This window comes from Chelon labrosus, assembly GCF_963514085.1.
Source record: "Chelon labrosus genome assembly, chromosome: 3".
NCBI lineage: Eukaryota > Metazoa > Chordata > Actinopteri > Mugiliformes > Mugilidae > Chelon > Chelon labrosus.
In genome coordinates this window covers 29,174,070-29,196,086 of record NC_140339.1, presented here as the reverse complement: position 1 = coordinate 29,196,086, position 22,017 = coordinate 29,174,070, and the positions used below count along the sequence as shown (strand labels likewise).

The window sequence follows — 22,017 nt, the reverse complement described above, 5'->3', positions numbered from 1 at the left end:
CACTGTACAGAGCGCTGTACTGCCTTCCTTCACTGCACATCTCACGTTTAAGAAGAGTCTACAAGTTCTCAATAGGGTTTTGGTGAGGTGGGGAAGGGAACCATGTCATTATTTCATCTTTAAGGCCTTTACTGGCTAGCCATGCAGTGGAGTACTTTGATATATGGAGCATTGTCCTACATAAAAATCATGGTCTTCTTGAAAGATGCAGACTTTTTCCTGTACCACTGTGTGAAGAAAGTGTCTTCTAGAAACTGGCAGTAGGCTTGGGAGGCTGAGTAGTAGGCTGAAAAATTCCAACAAGCTCATCTTTAATATTTCCAGCCCATACCAGTACCCCACCTCCACCTTGCTGGCGTCTGAGTCGGAGTGGAGCTCTATGCCCATTGCTGATCCAGCCACAGGCCCATCCATCTCGTCCATCAAGAGTCACTCTCATCTCATTAGTCCATAAAACCTTTGAAAAATTTGTCTTCAGATATTTCTTGGCCCAGTCGTGGCGTTTCAACTTGTGCGTCTTGAACAGTGCTGGCCGGGTTTCAGCCTTTCTTACCTTGGCCATGTCTCTGAGCACGAAACACCTTGTACTTTTGGACACTTCAGGTAGGTTGCCGTTCTGGAATATGACAGCACTGGAGGATAATGGGTTGCTGGTAGCCTCACGTTTGATTCTTCTCAAATCTTTGGCGGTCTGTTGGATCTCGTTTTTTTGACCCATTATGCCTGAGGAAAAGAAGCTGCCCAATAATTGTGCACACCTGATATAGGGTGTTGATCTCCTAAGGCCACACCCTCTCTCATTACTCAAATGCACATCGCCTAGTATGTTTAAATCCAATAGGCATTCAAGTTTATTCAGCTTGGAGTTGGAAAGTATACATAAAATAACAATATGCCTGATAATTGGGCATACAGTGTATGTTCTCTGGCCAGTTTGAGTGAAGCTTTATTTAAAATGAGATAGGTAATGTGATATGATAGTTATGCTATTATTAAATTGCAGTTTTCTAAGTCTCTCTTAAAGCAACAGTTCTTTTTGTCTGTATTCATTCTTCATGTTCATAGAGGACACTAAGAGTCCCTGTAGTATCAGGTTCCTCAGTCTGTTAGCAAAGAAAAATTCTATGAATAGCAACTCGAAGGAAATTTTGTTCATTACTTAAAAATGAACAAAGATGAACAAGATGGCGGCGCGCAATAATCTTAATTAATCTTTACTTATGGCTTGAATTGGGACCAGAGTAACCAATTTCGTTCCTTCCCATGTACCAACATGTGTCGTAATGACAATAAAGAATCCTTGAATCCTTGAATCCTTGAAAAGGCTGTAAGCAATGTGTAGCAATTTGCAATCATTCTTGTTACCATATGGCAAATTCTGTCTTTTGACTAATTGTTTTTTTTTCCCCTCCAGGCTTTGTGAGCTATGACAACCCAGTGTCATCACAGGCAGCCATCCAGTCAATGAATGGTTTCCAGATCGGTATGAAAAGGCTGAAGGTGCAGCTGAAGCGCTCAAAGAATGACAGCAAGCCCTACTGAAGGTGCTGAGGCACTGCAGACTTAGTTAGGCAGGGTGGTGTTATGGTAAGTGGAGTATGAATAACCAGCTAAGACTGGTCCACTCAGACACATGTCTGTGCATTACAAGGCTGCTGCACTGCCTCTCCTGGTCATTATAACATGTCCAGGCAAAGAGACACATGCAAGAGTTTTCAGTATAGACTGGATTCTCCCTGTGTTTTTTTTGTGGTTTATGCACTTTGTTTTCCTTTTGACAAATAAGAGAAACAGGTGTATTTTAATTTAAGTTAAATGGTGTCAGTTTGCTGTGGTAGTTGATACAAATATGAGTTGATTGTTAAGATATTTTGCACGTTGACCATGAGGTGCCAAAACCATCTGTTCTTACTTCCTGTTCACTTTCTGCTCCACCACCCAGACTCAGCAAAAAGCTGCTTAAACCAGGCAGCAGCTGAAAAAACATTTAGATTTGATTTGGAAACCCAATTCATTGCTTTGTTTTCTATGTCTTCACAAGCCAAGTGCATGGTTTTCACTACTTTTGAATGAGGTGTGTGTATCATCTCTTGATATGGATCTCTTGACGTTAGATTGAGGATTGAACACAGGGTGAGGTACAGAAGCTCAGATTGTTTAAAAGGCAGAGCTCCATCAGCATGTGAATGGCATATAGACATATATCGTGTTTGTAAAATGTGTGGTTGTGTTTGTCTAAATCAATTACTATTGTGACAGTTAAGAAGCCTCTTTGTGCCATGGACAAATTTATTTTACGTTCTCTGGTTTTTCAAATCAGAGTTAAATTCACTGAGTCAGGTTTAGCCTCACATCCTCCCATTATTTCTATGATAGGGAAAGAGGAGCTGTTGTCCACAGATTGTCTCTGTCTCCTCTGTCACCTGTTTCCGGGTTACATCTAATGATGTTTCATTAATGTGTGATTTTGTTTGGTTTGTAGTCTGGGTGGAGCAGCCGTTGCATGGCTAACACTAATTAAGTGGCCTTGGGTGGGTGGCTACACATTTGCGTATGGTTTGTTTTGAATTCTGTATGACATGAATATTATTCTTCTGTCAAGCAGTGGACACATTTATTGCGCTTTTCTTTATCTGGTCATCAATAAGATCATTTGGAATTCTGTTGAAATAAAGAGACATTTTTTGAATGACAGGTCAAATGCCAGGCTGGTGAGGGCTGTGATGCCAAACTGTTAGCTGTCATTCAGAAACACTATGACCTTTGGCAATAAAACCAAACTTCTTAGGCTTATTTACACTCCCCCATCAATCTTGTCTGTTGCTTTTTATCAACACCTTTTATGGTTTTAGTTTGCCTCTGAATTCAGGCATTTTGTAAAAATTCATCAACAAATCCTCAGCTACTTTTCTGCTAGTTAGCAGCTAGCTAATCTACACCACTATGTCTCGCACTGAAGATCTGCTGTTATTGGAGAATTCATATCAAATTGCTCAAGACAAACCTGGTTGTTGCTTAGGCTTCCAGGAAATCATGTTTTTTATATAGAGCTAGAAAGCAAGACAAATGTTGAGATGTATATTTAAACTATTATGCTTTTTCTATTTTTATATAGGTTTTATACTGCCCCTGTGTGTTGGGGAGCTATTTATTGCCTAAATTATTTATCTGAATTGAAATTACTTTGAAAGACAAATGTGAAGTCTGCAACTCCATTGAATCTCCTGGTGTGTGTCCTCTTTACTCCTGTTAAGTGTTGCTTCCTTTTGGTGATGTGTACTACATGTCAGTTTGGACTGTGTATTTACGATCCTTGAGTGTCTCTACAGACTCTGTCATACATGCCTTCATCTAAATAAATCGCTTGTTTTCCAGAAACATAGGGGGCATAGCTTATTATAGAAGTCGATTTCAGTATGCGCCCGTTGGTCTGGTTTTTCTGTATGAATTAATAGCCATCTTATGCTCTGGGTGAAATGGGAAGCAACCCTCACGCTATTTCTAATACTAGACCTAGTTTAAAAACTGATTACAGGTCCAAACCCAAAGATTGATTTTCCTACTGTAGGACAGTCATATAAGACTGTGTGATATGAGTATGTACTGGGTGCCCAAACTCTTTCATCATAAAAGCAGTTAAAGGTTGCTGTGTCTTGTATAATATTATTCTGTTATGCTACTTTTGTGCTCAGTATATTGCAAAACCGTTCTTCACACAATCCAAATTATGTGTCAGGAACTTGTGGTCATGTAATATATGAACACACAAACACACACACACTTTAAAGACAAAAGAAAAGCTGCCTTTATATGCAGGCTCTTAATTGCAACACAGATTTGTTACAGTTCAGAGGATTTAGCGTCTGGCCAAGTACGTAGTATTTTGGGTTCTTCTCTCTTTGCTGTAGAAGTTAAATAATGGATACTACAAAGTGCCATGTCTCAATGAAAATTAATTTGACAGGGTTTACATTAATAAGCTGATGCCTAAAAAGAAAAGAAATTAGACAGGTGACTGCTTAATTTCAACATTGTGCACAAAAGAGCTCATACGTGGCTCCAAGCTGATTAAGAGTTATCTGTGAAGGTGGGGAATAAACAGGTCTAGTTTCCTTTTCTTGAGCGTTGTTTTAGATAAACCAAGAGTTGACTACGTACAGTATGTTTGAAAATAGCAAAGAGCTCAGTAACAAAGGGGCACAAGTAGTTTGGCTGACAGGCAACTAACTCTAAATGAGTTAATGACTATCTTAGTTACAATCCAATCAAGAAGAAATTATGTGACAGTAACCTCAGAACATTGACCATCAACCATCAAGTCTGTATTCAGTTTTAAACTTTTATGCATTTTATGCTGAGAGTAAAGCTTTGTAAACATGTGTTGTCAGTCTGAATTAAAGTAACAATAACAGTGTCATAAAGGGACTACACTATTCACAAGGTAGATGCAGATTCCATACTTAACAGAAATGGACAGAAACTAGTGACTAGTAACATGAGATTATTTCACAGACAGATCAAGTAGTGGTCATTTTTACATCTTTAATTCAATAGCATAATAAACATAGCCAGTTTCTGGTTACAGCAAATCAGGATCAAAACAGTAATTATTCCAGTGGCACTCTCCTGCCTCTATACGTGAAACTGTTGATACCGTGCTAGACTGTCGCTGCTTTTCCAGACCCCTGGAGGCCTGTTGTTGACCTGCATGTTGTCACTGATTCTGTGCTGGCATTTTGTTTAGGTTGTTGTGTGTGTGTTGGTGTTCATGTCATCCACCCCAGTTCCCATTAGCATGTGGCTTGTCCTCACTGTTGAGTGTTTAGACTGTAATATCCCCCACGCAAATATGATCATTCTTGGTTTCTCTTCTCTCTCCTGTCTGTGTTCCATTGCTGTTTAACCCAGGTGTGTCTCCCTGTTGTGTTTTTCTTTTTGTTTTTTCTAGATCTCTTCCTGTTTGCCCTAGCATGTTGATGTGGCGTCACAGTTCATCGTCCAGTCCTTGTCTTCTGCGCTTCTCTGATGCTTCCAATTTCACATTTGACCTTGTGTTTGGCATTGATTACCAGGAGGTTTTGTTTTGTTGTTTCCCATATGTCCTGTGTGCTTCCAACACGGGCACTAGAAAGACTGCCGCTGAACATGTTTCAAAGTTACATTAAAATTGTTTCAAGCAAAAGAGAACATCTATTTTTCTAGAATTAACTGATGTAACCACTAGACTTCTGAAAAATCCATTTGAATCAGGTCTAACTTTGTTTTTATCTACTGTATTGTGGAGCAGTCCTTCCAGTGCCCTTATCCTCTGGTTTTGTTGTGTTGTTGTGGGAGAGCAGCTAATCTATCTTTAGGTAATGTGTGTGAGTGCTGGTGTGTGTGTGTCTCTCATAAGTTAAACAAATTTCAAGCAAGTTAGTGATCTCATGTTGGACATTTGTACTTTAATGCTAGGCTGGCAAAGGGCCAATCCTTGGGAGTTCCTGTTTGAGTGATATTATGAGGAGGTATCATTTACTATCAGTGTACAAATCAGTTTTTACTTGAGCCCGTTGGCTCAGAGAACATGATGCTGTTCTGCTCTCGGAATCCACAGAGGAGAGCCTTTTGTCACAGTATATTTAGTATGCATGTTTTGTTTTGTTTTTTATATCTGCACTGAACTTCTTGGCAAAATGTGATCTAGTTTGTGTTAAGTTAAAATTAATTAATAAACTTGTGCCAAATGTTTTGCACAATCACTACCCCCCTTTTTATTGGACTTGCTTTCCTTGTCAGACTAATGATGGAAACAGGGGTTGATGGTGTGGCATCATATACAGCAGGCTTTACTGAAGAACTCATGTCAGCTGGTTGCAAAATTAGTTTAGTATGGAGCACAACACAAGTGGCTTACTCTGTAACTGTGGTGAGTATTGTGTTTGTGTGTATTTCTTGAAGATAATCCAGAGACCCTACTGACCCACACTCATTTAGACTGCAGTCTGTTCCCCTGACCGGTGGAGTGCAATCAACCATTCAGCCATAGTCTCATGCTGCCTCAGTAAAACTTCACTCAGCCCAGGGTTCTCTGTAGTAAATTCAGTTGTTTCTGTGAAGACTGCAAGTGCAATCCACAAAAACAATTAGTTCACAGCAGGGGAGCAAAGCATTGAAACTGTGAAATGTATTCATAGGCAACAATGGAGTTCAGCATAAAACAAATGGAGATTATTATTTTTTTCACATTTCACATCAGTCTTGTTTGAGTTGAGGGATAAACTCAAAGGATTATTTTGACATAGGTGTACTTACGGTATGGGCCTAAACCTATAAAAGAGGAAGCACTTGGTGGACTTTATTAACTTTATAATTAACACAGATGCCAAAGAGGCTAAGCTTTAGCTACCGTCTTATGTCATTGAAATTAAAGAGATCAGGCACTGAATGATGCTGGTACGTAAGCCAAATTTTTAATATGTAGGAGTGCAAGAAAAGTTGAGCTTTGTAGTTACATATTTGATCAGATGTCTCAATTTATAACTTGCGGCAGACACAGATAATGGCATATTAAGTTTATTTTGGGCATACAACAAAAAAAATGAGCAAATCTGTAGAGAATCTTTAATGCATTTGTAAAACAGTACACTTGAATCGAATATTCACACCTGCCAAAAAAAAAATCCAAATTTAAAACCACTCGTTGTTGTTTGCACCCATGATTCTGATATACAGTTGAAACCAGATGTTCACATACACTGTTAAAAGACACATAAACCTTTTTTCCTGACTGTCTGAAGTTAAATCTAAACCTCTCCTGTTTTAGGTCAGTTAGGATTACCAAAATTATTTCTATTTGCTAAATGCCACAATAATGAGAGAGAGAATTTGTCAGAGAATTTTTTATTACTTTCTTCAAAGTCAGAAGTTTACATACATTTCCTTAGTATTTGGTTGCATTGCCTTTAAACTGTATGACTTGGGTCAAACCTTTTGGGTATCCTTCCACAAGCTTCTTGCAATAGTCTGCTGGAATTCTGGTCCATTCCTCCTGACAGAACTTGTGTAACTGAGTCAGGGTTGTAGGCCGCCTCGCTCGCACACGCCTTTTCAGATCTGCCCACAAATTTTCTATGGGATTGAGATCGGGGCTTTGTGATGGCCACTCCAAAACATTGATTTTGTTGTCCTTAAGCCACTTTGTAACTACTTTGGCAGTATGATTAGGATCATTGTCCATTTGGAAGACCCATTTGTGTCCAAGCTTTAACTTCCTGGCTGATGTCTTGAGATGTTGCTTCAATATTTCCACATAATGTCCTTTCCTCATGATGCCGTCTATTTTATGAAGTGCACCAGTTCAATAAAGGTTCAAAAAAGGCAACTGGACTTGTAGAGTTTTTTTGAGAAGACGTTTCACCACTCATTCGAGTAGCTTCTTCAAGTTTGTCTTCTCAAAAAAAAAAAAAAAAAAAAAAAAAACTCTACAAGTCCAGTTGCCTTTTTTTGAACCTTTGTTGGATATACCATGACCTGGATGACTGAGAACCTTCACAGACAAGTGCACCAGTTCCTCCTCTGGCAAAACAGCCCCACAACATGATGCTACCACCCCCATACTTCACAGTAGGCATGGTGTTCTCAGGCTTACAAGCTTCCCGCTTTTTCCTCCAAATGTAACGATGGTCATTATGGCCAAACAGTTCCACTTTAGTTTCATCAGATCACAGGACATGTCTCCAAAAATGAAGGTCTCCCTGTGTGTATTTGCAAACTGTAATCTGTCTTTTTTTATGTTGCTTTTGGAGTAATGGCTTCTTCCTCGCTGCGTGGCCTTTCAGTCCATGTCGGTACAGGACTCGTTTCACTGTGACACTCTTACCAGCTTCAGCCATCATCTTGACAAGGTCTTGAGCTTTTGTTTTGGGGTTGATTCACACGTTTCGGACCAACATCTCTGTTAACCTATCAGAAGCTTCCAAAGCCATGACATCATCATCATCATCATATGTCTTCATTGTTTAAAGACATAGTAATCTTTGTCAAATAGAAATAATTTTGGTAATCCTAACTGACCTAGAACATGAGAGGTTTAGTCTGATTTAACTCCAGACAGTGAGGAAAAAATGTTTGTGTCTTTTAACACAGTGTATGTAAACATCTGGTTGGTTAACAGTTGTCTGGTTAGGTTAACAGACAACATTTGAGTTAACTGGAGGCACACCTGTGGATGTATTTTAAGGCTATACCTCAAACACACTGCTTCCTTGTTTGACATCATGGGAAAATCCAAAGAAATCAGCCAAGATATCAGGAAGAGAATTGTGGAGCTCCACAAGTCTGGTTCATCCTTGGGTACGATTTCCAGATGCTTGAAGGTGCCACGTTCATCTGTTCAAACAATTATACGCAAGTATAGACACCATGGGAATGTCCAGCCATCATATGATGAACGTGTTTTGGTCCGAAACGTGCGAATCAACCTCAGAACAAAAGCTAAAGACCTTGTCAAGATGATGGCTGAAGCTGGTAAGAGAGTGTCATTCTCCACAGTGAAACAAGTCCTGTACCGACATGGACTGAGAGGCCACTCAGCAAGGAAGAAGACATTACTCCAAAAGTAACATAAAAAAGCCAGATTACAGTTTGCAAATACACACAGGGACGAAGACCTTAATTTTTGGAGACATGTCCTGTGATCTGATGAAACTAAAGTGGAACTCCTGTCCATAATGACCATTGTTACATTTGGAAGAAAAAGCGGGAAGCTTGTAACTTTATTGCTAATGCTAGGTGAAGTGGAAGTCAGTGTTCCCTGCTGTGAAGCTCCTGTCACTGGAGCAAAAAAGTATTGAGGTGATGTAACAGCTTTGGATACAGTATTCCGTAATTTGAGAGACCTTGTTTAATTTTTGGGTAAACATATGTTCTGTTTTGCAACCAGCAGCCATCCTTCTCAATACTGTGACAGAATTTGTTTAAAGGTGAAAACCCTGACCAAACTCTGCTCAAATGGACAGAGTGTGAACTGGTGAAGCCTTTTGAAGTATTTCTGTGTAGATGCCTTTTATCATTGAGTTAAATGGATTTTTTGAGTATTACCTTGTTGTGGTTTAAAACCAGACATTTCTGAATCACTAGAACTAACCCCTTGTTAGTTGTTTTTTCTTTGGGTTGGACCTGTGTCTCCAGTGTTTGGATTGTTTTTAAGCTTTGGATCTTTGCTTTCTGTCCCAAATGAAGCTGCAGTGCAGTCCAGCTGTCATTTCTGTTTGCTGACTGTGTGATCCCTATTGCTTGGTTGATTGTTCGGTTTCTGTAAAAATAAAATGTTTGAAAAACCATCACATTTTTTTGTGTTTCTTTGACAACTGCAAACATGGTGCTTTGCATTGTATGATGGATACTGCCACTATTTTTTTTACCATACAGTGATCCACCCAATTTAACTTCAGCATTTGAGGAGTTCATGAACATATTATAATTTAAGACGGAGCAGATTGCAAACCAAAAAAAAAAAATGATTTATAAAAGTTGCAAACTGTTTTGAAGGTGTAAATTATACCAGTATACGACTTGCAGTGGATAAGCAAGTTCATAAAGCCCCAGTTCCAATTGAGTAAAAGCAGCTCCATTGCCAAATAAAGTGCTGCATCAGATTACCTCACTTCTGCAGTTACCCATCCTGAAGCCAGCTGAGAGGGTTTGTCTTGACCTGGACAAGTGCTCAATATATGTGGGATTTTCTGAAATGAAACTGAAATGAAACCTTAAAAACTGTCATTAAAGCAAAAGTAGGTTACTTTGACAAATCAAAACAAATTTTGTTTTGTTCAAATGCAAAATCTTTGAATGAGCTGCTGTGTCCAAACCTTTTCATGGTACAGTTTGTTCCAGATCTCCAAATAGACAAGCTCTCTGGCTTAATGAAATCAATATCACTGCTGAGTTTATGTGCTGTTTGGTGGATGAGCCATGTGCAGAATCAGCCAGTAATCTCTGCACAGTCCATGCTGGTTAGATTTCTTCCCACTTGCTCTAATATAATGTAAACAGGGAAACCGGATCAATTACAGGTAAGTGGTTGTTACCAGACCCTAGTCGGTTTTAAGTGGACAACACAGACTTTCTTATTTAAACCCGACTCCCTACCAGTGTTTTAGAACTGAATAAGCTACTTGGATGAGTGGAGAAATGTTTTCCAGAAAACCAGTCCAGTAAGTCCAGTTGACCTTGTTTCAGCTTGTTTAGGATAAACTTTGTTTGGATGATCAAGAGAAAACGCATGTATTAGCTCCAGACTGCAGGGGGCGCCAATTCGCCATATCTGTGTCTGATCTGCCACAAACAGGAAGTAGAGCAGTAGAAGAAGAGCAACACTTCCGCGGCCAAACTCTAATCCGAGCAGTTGTTGTTGTTTGATTTGCTAAAAACGCAGGTGATTTAAGAAGACCAAAGAGTCGAAGATCGAATACCACAGACACCGAGGAGACGACATGGCGACTACCATCAGCACTCAGAGGGGACAGGTAGCGCACTCTGTCTTAATCCAGTTGTTAGTGAGTCATAGGCAGACAGCTAGGCGGAACTGTCTGGACAGGAGTTTACCAAAGCTTCACCAGTTATCGCTCTGTCCATTTGAGCTTGAGTTTGGTCAAAAATGTCTCCTTTAAACAAATTCTGTCACAGTATTGAGAAGGATGGCTGCTGGTTTACCAATACCTCTTACTTGGTTAGCACTTAGATCCACACTGATATAGCTAATAGCAATAATGACACTGACATTTGTGTAGGGTGTACAACGAACTGTGTTCGACAAAAAGGGTTGTGGTCGTCTTTCCCAGGCGTGTAAGTATGTGTTGGTGGTCTTGGAGAATCATTTACAACTAATACAAACAACCAGGGATTGATCGAGCTACGCTGCGCTGTGTGCTGAACCTTATTTAGCTTTAGCTCTGTATGCAGCTTTTGAAGACACTCAAGGAGGCTTATCGGCAGGTGGCCCAGGCTTGATGCTTTGTTATTGTGATTGGAAACTGCCAGTGGAAACGTAATGAAATAAATAAATGTGAATAGATAAATGAGTCAATAGCCTGTCAGCTTTGAGACAGAACAAATGAGACAGTGAACATATCCGGCTGCTCATGGGCCTGACTACATGTATTCAGACAAGGTTAGTTACCTTTAGAGTAAATGACTACTAAAGTGTCATTAAAATATGGAAAGTATTGACTGTCAATCAGCCAAGATAGCATCACAAACATGCTACCTACAACATTAATAATATTACTAATAAGCAATACTTATTCAACTGAGCTGATGATCTTTATATCTATTGTGGGATGCATTTATTTCCCCACTACTAACTACTTTCTAATCCTATATTTTAGAGGGGTCATGATATGATATTATTTTTCTGCTAAAATACATTTTATTCATTTGTTTAGTTATGTGAAGGCAATGCACAATGTTAATAGAGTTAACTGAATCTATTGTTATTATTGAAAATGAATCAAGTGCTCTTCGCATAGGTGATGCCATGTCATGGAGCCCCACCCCCACAGGGGACCAAACCAAGCCACAGCTCCAAAACCGTGAACTGAACCAAACCGTGGGGTTGCTTTAACGTTACACCCCTAATATTTATTTATTTTGGTGTAGTTTTCGCTCACCTCAATTTCTTTAAACTGTCTTATGGTTCTCATTTAGTCTAACAGACTAGTTAGATGATAATGATGGAAAAGTTCATCATGAAATGTCTAGAATTGTATTCATTCCTTTACTTTTAATATAAAGGAAACATCTGTGGTTGAATCATAGTAGCGGATGTTGCATCACAAAGTCACATTTACAGTACCGGTCTATAGTTGGGATACACCTTCTCATTCAATTGTCTAATCTGTTTGTATTATTTTCTATATTGTAGATTAATACTGAAGACATCAGAACTACGAAAGAACACATAGAATTATATGGTAAACAAAAAAGTGTTAAACAAACCAGAATAAGTTTTATATCTAGATTCTTCAAAATAGCCACCTTTTCCTTTGATGACAGCTTTGAACACTGTTGGAATTCTCTCAGTCCTCTCATGCGGTAGTCACCTGGAATGGTTTTCAGTGAATAGGTGAATCTATATCAAGAACTTTGAATGTATCCTCAAGTGCAGTCGCAAAAAACAAGAAACGGACTCTCATGAGGAAAGAAAGACCAAGCGTTACCTCTGCTGCAGAAGATAAATTCATTGGAGTTGCCAGCCTCAGAAACCAGAGATTAAGAAGATCTGAGATTAGAACCCACATGAATGCTTCACAGAGTTCAACATCTCAGCATTAACTGGTCAGAGGATACTGTGTGAATCAGGCCTTCATGGTGGAATTGGTGCAAAGAAACCGCTACTCAGGAAGGACAACAAGAAAAAAGAGTTGCTTGGACCAAGAAACACAAGGAATGGACATTAGAAAAGTGGAATTCTGGACTTTGGTCTGATGAGATCTTTGGCTCTACAGTCCTTGTCTTTGTTAGACAGAAAAGTTGAGCGGATGGTTCATGCATGTGTGGTTCCCACCATGAAGTATGGAGGAGGGGGTGTGATGGTGCGGGGGTGCTTTGTTGGTGACACTGTTGGTGATTTTCTCCAAATTCAAGGCACACTTAACCAGCATGGCTACCACAGCATTCTGCAGTGACACGCCATCCCATCTGTTTTTGCGCTCAGTGGGACCATCATTAGTTTTTCAACAGGACAGTGACCCCAAGGCTATCTAAGGCCTATTAGGCTAAGAGGGAGAGTGATGTGGTGCTGAGTCAGATGACCTGCCCTCCACAGTCACATGACCTAAACCCAGTTAAGATGGTTTGGGATGAGTTGGATCAAAGACTGAAGGCAAAGCAGCCAACATGTGCTCAACACTTCTTGGAACTCCTTCCTGACTGTTGGAAAACTATTCCAGGTGGATACCTCATGAAGCTGATTGAGATCATGCCAAGAGTGTTCAAAGCTGTCATCAAACTAAAAGTGGCGAAAATAATCAAAAATATAAAACAGATTCTGGTTTGTTTAACATTTTTTATTTATTTTTTTTGTTTACTGCAGAATATCGTAATAACTGTGTTCTTTTGTAGTTTTGGTGTCTTCAGTTTGAATCTTCATGGCAGAAAATAATACAAATAAAGAAAAAATAATGAACGTGTCCAAGCATTTCGCTGGCACTGTACATTAAAACAGCAGTAGTATTAGTGCTAATATACAGTACTGAGTGTATATGCTCCTCAAACATATTAATGAATATTAAAACAACAACAAAAGCCTACTAATCTCTGTCAGTATTGGTTGCTAGTTGTACTCTGACAGCAGAGAACGGTGAAAGTGAGGCGAAGGATTCCTTGTCTCTGATTAACGCTCTGTGGCCTAAACCATTAATCAGCTTGTAAGAAATAGAATTCACTCATGAAGTACAGTACATGTAGCAGAGGAAATGTGATCAGCCAACTGGTATACAGTGCATCCGGAAAGTATTCAGAGCGCTTCACTTTTTCCACATTTTTTTATGTTACAGCCTTATCCCAAAATGGATTCATTTAATTTTTTTCCTCAAGCTTAACTGGAGTACACCTGTGGTAAACTCAGTTGATTGGACATGATTTGGAAAGGTCTATATAAGTTCCCACAGTTGACAGCGCATGTCAGAGCACAAACCAAGCATGAAGTCAAAGGAATTGAGGCACAAATCTGGGGAAGGGTACAGAAAGATTTCTGCTACTTTAAAGGTCCCAATGAGCACAGTGGCCTCCATCATCTGTAAATGGAAGAAGTTTGGGACCTTCCAGCCATCTAAACTGACCGATCAGGAGAGAAGGGCCCTAGACAGGGAAGAGACCAAGAACCCAGCGCTCATTCTGTCAGAGCTCCAGCATTCCTCTGTGGAGAGAGAAGAATCTTCCAGAAAGACAGCTATCTCTGCAGCAATCCACCAATCAGACCTTTATGGTAGAGTGGCCAGACGGAAGCCACTCCTTAGTAAAAGGCACATGGCACCCTGCCTGGAGTTTGACAAAAGGCACCTGAAGGACTCTCCATGAGAATGCCATGATAAACAAAATTCTCAGGTCTTATGAGACAAAGATTAAACTCTTTGGTGTGAATACCAGCCGTCATTTTTGGAGGAAACCAGGCACCGCTCATCACCAGGCCAATACCATCTGTACATTGAAGCATGGTGGTGGCAGCATCATGGTGTGGGGATGTTTTTCAGTGACAGGAACTGGGACACTAGTCAGGACAGAGGGAAAGATGAATGCAGCAATGTACAGAGACAGCATGGATGAAAACCTGCTCCAGAGCGCTCTTGACCTCAGACTGGGGCAACGGTTCAACTTTCAGCAGGTCAACGACCCTAAGCACAGCCGAGATATCAAAGGAGTGGCTTCAGGACAACTCTATGGATGTCTTTGAGTGGCCCAGCCAGAGGCCAGACTTGAATCCGATTGAACATCTCTGGAGAGATCTGTAACATAACAAAATGTGGAAAAAGTGAAGCGCTGTGAATACTTTCCGGATGCACTCTATCCCTAGCTGGCTCTGGGTGACTAATAGGATCTGATTTAGGCTCTTACCTCATCAGGCATCGCCAGCCCAATAAATAGTTTCCGCACAGTTTTAAGGAGAAATTTTATTCTAATGCTGCAGTACTTCATAGCAGCATTAGAATAAAATAATGATAAATAGGTCTTTTTCATACTTCATCATCTAGTAATTCTGTGGAAATCTTTCATACATAGAGTAGTATCAGTCCAGACATGTCACCGAACAGTGAACAGCCATTGTGAGCACTCTCAACACACACTTGATGATGCTGATCACACGCACATGACTTGCATAAGGAGGCGACTATTGGCCATAATCATTAGGATGTGTCATTTTAGAATCACATGATGTTCATAAGATTTGTGTCAGTAGTTTGTTCATAGAGTAGAGTATATATTAGTTAGATTATAGTTACATGAAGGCATAAACATACAAAAAAAAAGAAACATTAATGGAAGCCACCCTTGCCACATCACTAGAAATGTTACTTTTTGGAAACTATAGGCTTGATGACAGCAACACATTTTAAAAGATGTTGTCACAGGGGCATGTGTTTCTTTTAACTACACTCTGTGGGTGTTTGGGTAATGGAAAGTGGGAAGTGGGAAGTGGGAACTGTAGTTTCAGTCCAGTTGCTTGATGCAGAATTTTAGCTAATCAACAACAGTCTCTGTTTGTTTTATTGTACAGATAATGATCAATATGGGTCTAAGCCAGACTTTTTTCCCATGGAGCCACGCTGTTATCAGTCGTGCAGAATCTGGTGTGGCATAGATATGGAGAACTTTGTTCATCAGACCAAAGTACAGTTCACTTTGCTTCTATGTTAAATGAGCCGAGGCCCAGAGAAGACATCAACTACTGCATATCACCAGTTTTCATAAAATCACCAAACTTGAACAATTTTCATTTACAACATCATCAGTTAGAGTCCCATGTAGTCTAGTCCCTGAAATGTGTATGTTGTTTTTGTGTATCGGATTGTTATGCCATTCTTCAGTCTCATTTTCTGTGTATTTATGTGTGTACATTGTGTTTCTGTGTAGGTGTATATTGGAGAGCTTCCCCAGGACTTCCTGCGGATCGCTCCCACTCAGCAGCAGCAGCAGGTCCACATGGATGCGCAGACAGCCAGACAGCTGCAGTATGGAGGCTCTGTGGGAACTGTAGGACGACTCAGCATTACTGTGGTCCAGGTAAACACGGTTCAGCCACCCCCCCCAGTGTACAGGATTTAGTAGTATCTAGATGTGAGGCTGTAAATTGCGACCAGTCGACACACCTCCTTCACCCCCTCAGTTTCCAAGTGTGTAGGAGAACCCACAGGGGTCACAGGTGTTCGAGATCTGTCTGACTCGACGGTTTTGGCCTCTACAGAGAATTTCTCTGTTCATGACAACTGTGCGGGTGTAAGTTTTTATAGAACTTGACAATGATGGAACTTTACTCATCCATCTGTTGCCTATTATCTGGTAAGGGCTGCAGGGGGCTGTAGCCTGTGTCAGAGTACGCCCTGGACAGATTGTCAGTCTATCAAAGGGCTGACACAGAAAGACAAACATTCACGTTTGATGGTTGGAGCCACTCCTTTTTGTTGATGGGCACAACATGGCCAGTTTGTGGAAGAGGACTTGTTCCTCATATAAATATGCAGAGCACATTCTAAGCTAACAAATACACTGGTATTGGTTGGTACAAGTGATTATACTCTAATGAAAACATAATTGACCTTTGGCTAAGCCGCACCCTAGAATGTAGATTGACCAATCACAGCTCCCACAGGGGTCCGACACTTTTTCCACAGCGCTCCATTGACTTTAACGCAGGCGTCTCATATTTTCGGTCTCGGCAGGCTATACTGTCGGTATATATCCAGGGTATGGATAAGCCCAATGATGTGCGCGCAAAACCCTGTGGAGCTAACCAAAACATCACCGTTACAGCTTAAGTTGCATAGTTGTTGATACGCTAGCACACGCTGAAGAAATACAACGTTATACGAGCGTAACGTTAGTCCGTTTGCTTCTTAATAACGATTATAGAAGTGGATAGAGACGTACCCAGCTTTGCATGAACAGTGTTGCTCCTTGATATTGTCAGTCCTAGCCTCCGTCTCGATTAATAGGATATGCGGTGGTTCATTTTTTGACTGTGACCGGTATGCTTTTGCCTCTATTTGGATGCCTTGTTGTTCGTTGCGTTTCACTTGTATGTCCTGAATATAGCCTTCGAACGCATATTGCAGCCCCTTTTGCCTACTTCTATCGGACACTTTATTTGCTGCTTTATAAAAGTTTGACAAAAGTTCAGCAGGAAGAGCTGTCACAGCATAAGCCATGTTGATACCAGAGCCTTATAGATAACCAGAAAACCACAGCCCAGAAGAGAATGTCGGACGTAGCAACAGTAACTAAGGGAGGCGGGGCTTAGCCAAAGGTCAATTACAAGTAGCGTATTCAATTTGTGCTAATAAATCCTTTAAATCCTACTTTTCGTAACAGCTATGAGTATGTCAAGAACAGTAATTCTGCGTGGAGGGCGGAAGGCTTCTACATACATAGGCTGTGCAGTCATTCAGACCTAAAGTTATGTAAACTAACATGAAGGAACAAGCTCAACTGTGCACATCGATATCATTCCAACACTTCCATTGACTACACAGGAATAAACAGGCAGGCTGAACTGCGATAGCAGCCAACTTGAATGCCCCTACTAATTGAAGATGCCTTGTTTATTTCACTCTGTAGGCCAAGCTGGCTAAAAACTATGGTATGACCCGCATGGATCCCTACTGTAGGATCAGACTGGGCTATGCAGTCTACGAGACGCCGACTGCTCACAACGGCGCCAAGAATCCTCGTTGGAACAAGGTGATCCAGTGCACGGTGCCGCCCGGGGTGGACTCTTTCTACCTGGAGATCTTTGATGAGGTGAGTAGGGGGAGGAGGTCATCCGAGCTGAGAATCTTCTGATTCATGGACATGGTGGACATGAACAGTACATATGTGAATGTCCAGCTGAACTGCAACTAAATCTCCAACATACATGGTACTCAAAACGCTTTCCAGTCACAGTGACACGTCTACCCATTCACTCACACAAGCACACACACATTCACACACCAGGGCCACACACTGGGAGCAACTGGGGTTTCAGTGTCTTGCTCAGTTACACTTGGGCATGTAGTATGTTCTGTGGATCGAGCTGCTAACCCTCCATAGACAACCTGCTCTACCTACTGAGTCACAGCCATCCCTTTTATTTATTATTATTATTTTAATGGATCTATGAAATACACTCTGCAAACAATATAAATTGCCCCAATATAAATAGAATGGTCTTGCTCCAGTAATAATGGATTTAATCTATGATGCCAACATGTCATGACAGTTATAATTCATAATACCAACAATCCCTTCATTTCCTGTCAGTGCTATTGGCACTGTGTGCGCAATATAATTGCACTTTATTGCAACAGAAACAAAAGAGTTTTGCAGCTTGTCTGGGTTGTTTTTTCCTGTCACAGTAGCCACAAAGCCACTTAAACCAGAATTATGGCTTCCAAGGATATGACTGTCAGGTTGAAGAAACATGTTCTGCTGCTTGCATCAATGAGTCAAATGGTCTCAAACTCTGAAAGCAGTTAATGACCAGTTTTGCATGTGTTTATTTGATGATCTGATTCCACCTGTTCTTGCTGATGTGCAGAGAGCGTTCTCTATGGACGACAGGATAGCATGGACACATGTCACCATCCCTGAAGGCCTGAGGGAGGGCAGCGTGGTGGATGAGTGGTTCAGCCTCAGTGGCAGGCAGGGCGACGACAAGGAGGGCATGATCAACCTGGTGATGTCTTTCGCTGTAAGTACATTTACCCACACCCCACCATACATTCTGGACATGTGTGTGAACATTACAAAAAGCGGCATGTGTTCGTGTGTCGCTGTTGAAGTGTTGCTCTAGTGCTTATATAGTCCTGGGATTACTTAAAGACATTAAGACATTAAGAAGCAACTCCTCATTTGTGCATCTACCTCTGTGGAGTGAGAAGTAGAAGCTTGTTCAACAGACAGCACATCAGCTAGGTGAAGTTGGCATCATATTTTATTCTTTTGTCCTTTCTGTTTGTCTGTCTTTACTGTAGTAAACTGGCCAGAAACCTAGATCCTCCTGATTGCTTTACACATTCTTCTAGTCATAGCTCAAAGTTAGGAGTTGAAATTTATGAGGTCATAAAACACAGCATCACTGTTACATGAGATGTTGATGCAGATTTGTGAATATTCTGCTGTAGGAAGTTTAAAAAAAAAACAGAGCTATTAGAGGAAACCATTCCTCTTCTGTCAGCATCAAAGATGTTCCAGTCTCTTAAATGTATCATTGTGGATAGAAGAAGTGAAAAGAGGCCCCTGGTGGAGCCTCAATGAAGAAACCGTTGTTTCTTATTGTTGTAGAATTGGCTTTGATAACAGCTTTGTAGTTTTAAAACTCTCCCTGCTTCCTTTGCTTGAATACCTTCTTTGTGTCTTAGCTCCTCCCCGTGAGGATGTGAGACAGAGAGAGAGTTGTGAGGACTAATGGAGCTGAATCATGAAATGACAGAGCGAGGGATTATACACCGATCAGGCATACCATTATGATATACATTCTAGTGTTGTTGTATTGTGATGTACAGACACATGTTGTTATTATTATATCATTTTGACTACCCCATTGTAGTCAGTGGGCTAGACTAAATAACAGAAACACTTTAGTGTTCATATCAATCCAGTTTAACAGCACCACAGAGTACATCCTCCAAAATGGTCTTCTAGTTGACTGATGCTGTTTCACTGGATGACTGTTACAACTAAACAAATCATAAAGGGGGATTCAGTGTAGGACTGTAAGAATGCATTCATTTTCACTAGTGTACGTAATGAATTGGCAAATAAATGTAGATTATATGTATTGCTTTTTGTATTGCTCCCCTTTTTAATTGTGTACCAAACCAGTTATATTTTGCAACACCCCAATTCTACAGTATCTCTCCCATGCAACGTGTTTCCTTTAGTTAACAAAATTCCACCATTGTTGTATCTCTTCCTTGCATTTCTCTTAAACTCCCACTAGGAGGAGCTCAAATGCAATGAAGAGCTGCAACTGGGAGAAGTAAGGAGCTAAACTGCAGTGCTGGCCATAGCAAAAGTTGCAAGGATGTGGTGCCACGGGGAATTGAATGTTATATGGTAAAACCAGTTGTTAATGTGTTAATCTTGTCTCTTTGTCTTTGTCCCAGTCTTTACCAGCAGGTATGATGACTCAGCCTGTTGTCCTAATGCCCTCTGTGTATCAACAAGGAGTAGGATATGTGCCCATTGCAGGTCAGACATATACACATTCCTCATGAGAATGTTTGCGTTCTTTAGTTCACCACCTAGCATGTGAAAACAGGCTCATATGTAACGCCTTCTGTGGCTGTAGACTATTTTGAGCTGCTCAGTTGTCTAAAAAAGCTAAAAAAGCCTGTGTCACAATACTGGGATTGTATTTCCAAATCTTGTAAGCCTCTGCTGCTTCAAAGTTGGCTATTGCATCAGCAGTTTCTCTTGTCTCGCTAGGAGTGCCTGCAGTCTACAATGAGGGCATGGTGCCCATGCCCATGCCAATGCCAACAGCCATGCCAGCTATGGGGGGCCATGGCCCAGTTTGCAGTGAGGAGGACCTGAAGGCTCTGCAAGACATGTTCCCCAACCTGGATAAGGAGGTGGTTCGCACTGTACTGGACGCACAGCAGGGCAACAAGGACGCTGCCATCAACTCTCTGCTGCAGATGGCTGAGGAGCTCTAACTCCAAAGGACAGTCTGAGCGTGGACTTGCCAACACACATGCATGCAGAGACATAAAAATAGTCTTAACTCACAGAGAACCATCTTTGCACACACACATACATACATACATACATACACATACACACACACACACACTGTCCCCTACTCTGTGGCTCACTCACACCGTGCAGCCACATCTGCGCTCCTACTAGCTCCTCCAGTTGGTAGTCACAGATATCTGTTTCCCTTTATTGACTCCTTATTAGCCAAGCAGTACAAATGAAGTATGGACACACCGCTTTCTGTCTCAGCAGAGACTGGACCCGCGAAGCATCACAAATATTATGTTCATCTTTGGTTTTAAGAAGATACTGGTTATACTGACGTCAGGTGTAATTTGGGAAATTGTGTAAGAGCTGACAGGATCATTAAGGTTTGTGTCACAGTAGGGGCTCAAAGTCAATATTAGATTGATAGTGACTTGATGGATAATGTAAATCTTCCTGGCCTGGATAGTTTTGCATTTGTTCAAGGTTTCATTCTCACAGTATTTCACTGTAGCCCCTCACCATCCGGTGTTTGGCCATCTTCCATTTGTGATGAAGTTTTTTTTAAATAGTACATTATGCACTTGTCTCTAGTAAGTTGCAGTGAACTAGTTCTGTTTCATATGTGGCTGTAAAATGTTCAGTGCGTACAAATTCTAATTAATCATTGTGGATGTGTTAAATTATATAAAACATTATATGGTAACAAGAGAATTAAGAATGAATGAATGACCCAGTTAGAAGAAATATCCCTACTGAACGCCACACGACTCCGAGTCGTCTTTCACAGTGAGAACATTCCTTTGCGATGCTTTAATGTTATTACTTTTCAGGCACTAATTAAGAGTGTGAAGATTTGACGTGAAATGAATCGTGATGTTTCATCCCTCAGCAGGATGCCATGACCTTGTTGCCTACACAGTGATTGAGCTAAGGTGAGGACCTGAACACAGTAATTTAGGAGCTCAATCTCCTGGAAGGTGGGGGGAAAAACTAATATAGGGGTCTTTTTCATGCTTCATGGTTGGTTGTAACTGACAGCAGCTTCCAGCAGCGCTTTACTGGGTAGTCTTTTTTGCTGCCACTGTATTTGTATGTATTGTAGTTCCTAAAGCTTTCTATTTACATTTATAGACTGCAAGGCTTGTTGCTTATGTGCTGTCTGCCAAAGGTCTCATTTAAGAGAGAAGTTGTCGGCTTGTGGTTTTTCCTTTTTCACTCTAAAACAATTGATGTTGAGATTTTCAAAACATCATACCATATGATTCTGCTGTTTTTTTGTTGTTGTTTGTTATTGTTTTCTATGCAGCATCTTCGTGTCCTGGCACCTTGTTAAATTCAGTTCCCAGATTTTAATTTAATTTTAATTTATTGAATTTCCGACACAAGCGACATTTTAGGACCTGTGTGACCGCTGCAGGCATGGGAATGGAAAGCTTTTCTGTGACTTCGTGCACTCCAAAATGTCAGACTGTCATCAAAATGTTTGTGAAACAAGATGTTTTGCCATTCGCTCAGAATACACTGATGTTCCTCAGAGAGCCAAGTTTCATGTTCGTCATTCCCCACCATCCATCACAAAGAATGCTGATG

The 22,017-nt window shown here is 40.7% G+C and overlaps 2 protein-coding genes across 10 annotated transcripts in view; both read left to right on the top strand.

Annotated features, from left to right (window-relative positions):
• celf1 (cugbp, Elav-like family member 1) overlaps positions 1 to 9,485 on the top strand; it is a 32,194-nt gene extending 22,709 nt beyond the window's left edge. For 6 of the 9 annotated variants that reach the window (XM_084541398.1, XM_084541392.1, XM_084541397.1 and 3 more), the window contains exons 14-15: positions 1,415 to 1,587; positions 4,949 to 9,481. In XM_084541398.1, coding sequence (XP_084397524.1) covers positions 1,415 to 1,542 — 128 coding nt within the window. In that variant the 3' untranslated portion in view covers positions 1,543 to 1,587; positions 4,949 to 9,481. Of the gene's footprint in view, positions 1 to 1,414 lie in introns of all 9 variants that reach the window. The other 3 variants (XM_084541395.1, XM_084541394.1, XM_084541391.1) reach the window with 2 other exon arrangements.
• Positions 9,486 to 10,373: 888 nt separating this feature from the next.
• tollip (toll interacting protein) lies at positions 10,374 to 21,977 on the top strand. Its single transcript, XM_084541003.1, has 6 exons — positions 10,374 to 10,508; positions 15,613 to 15,762; positions 17,314 to 17,496; positions 18,275 to 18,427; positions 19,845 to 19,929; positions 20,167 to 21,977. Exons 1-6 carry the CDS (start codon positions 10,476 to 10,478, stop codon positions 20,394 to 20,396), a joined length of 834 nt encoding a protein of 277 aa, XP_084397129.1. The 5' UTR covers positions 10,374 to 10,475; the 3' UTR covers positions 20,397 to 21,977.
• The last annotated feature ends 40 nt before the right edge of the window (positions 21,978 to 22,017 follow it).

Excerpts from the sequence above, each read along its gene's own strand:
- tollip (XM_084541003.1), top strand. The coding sequence starts at position 10,476 with ATGGCGACTACCATCAGCACTCAGAGGGGACAG. Across the intron at positions 15,763-17,313 it reads TCAGCATTACTGTGGTCCAG|GCCAAGCTGGCTAAAAACTA; the intron begins GTAAACACGGTT and ends TTCACTCTGTAG. Across the intron at positions 18,428-19,844 it reads ACCTGGTGATGTCTTTCGCT|TCTTTACCAGCAGGTATGAT; the intron begins GTAAGTACATTT and ends TCTTTGTCCCAG.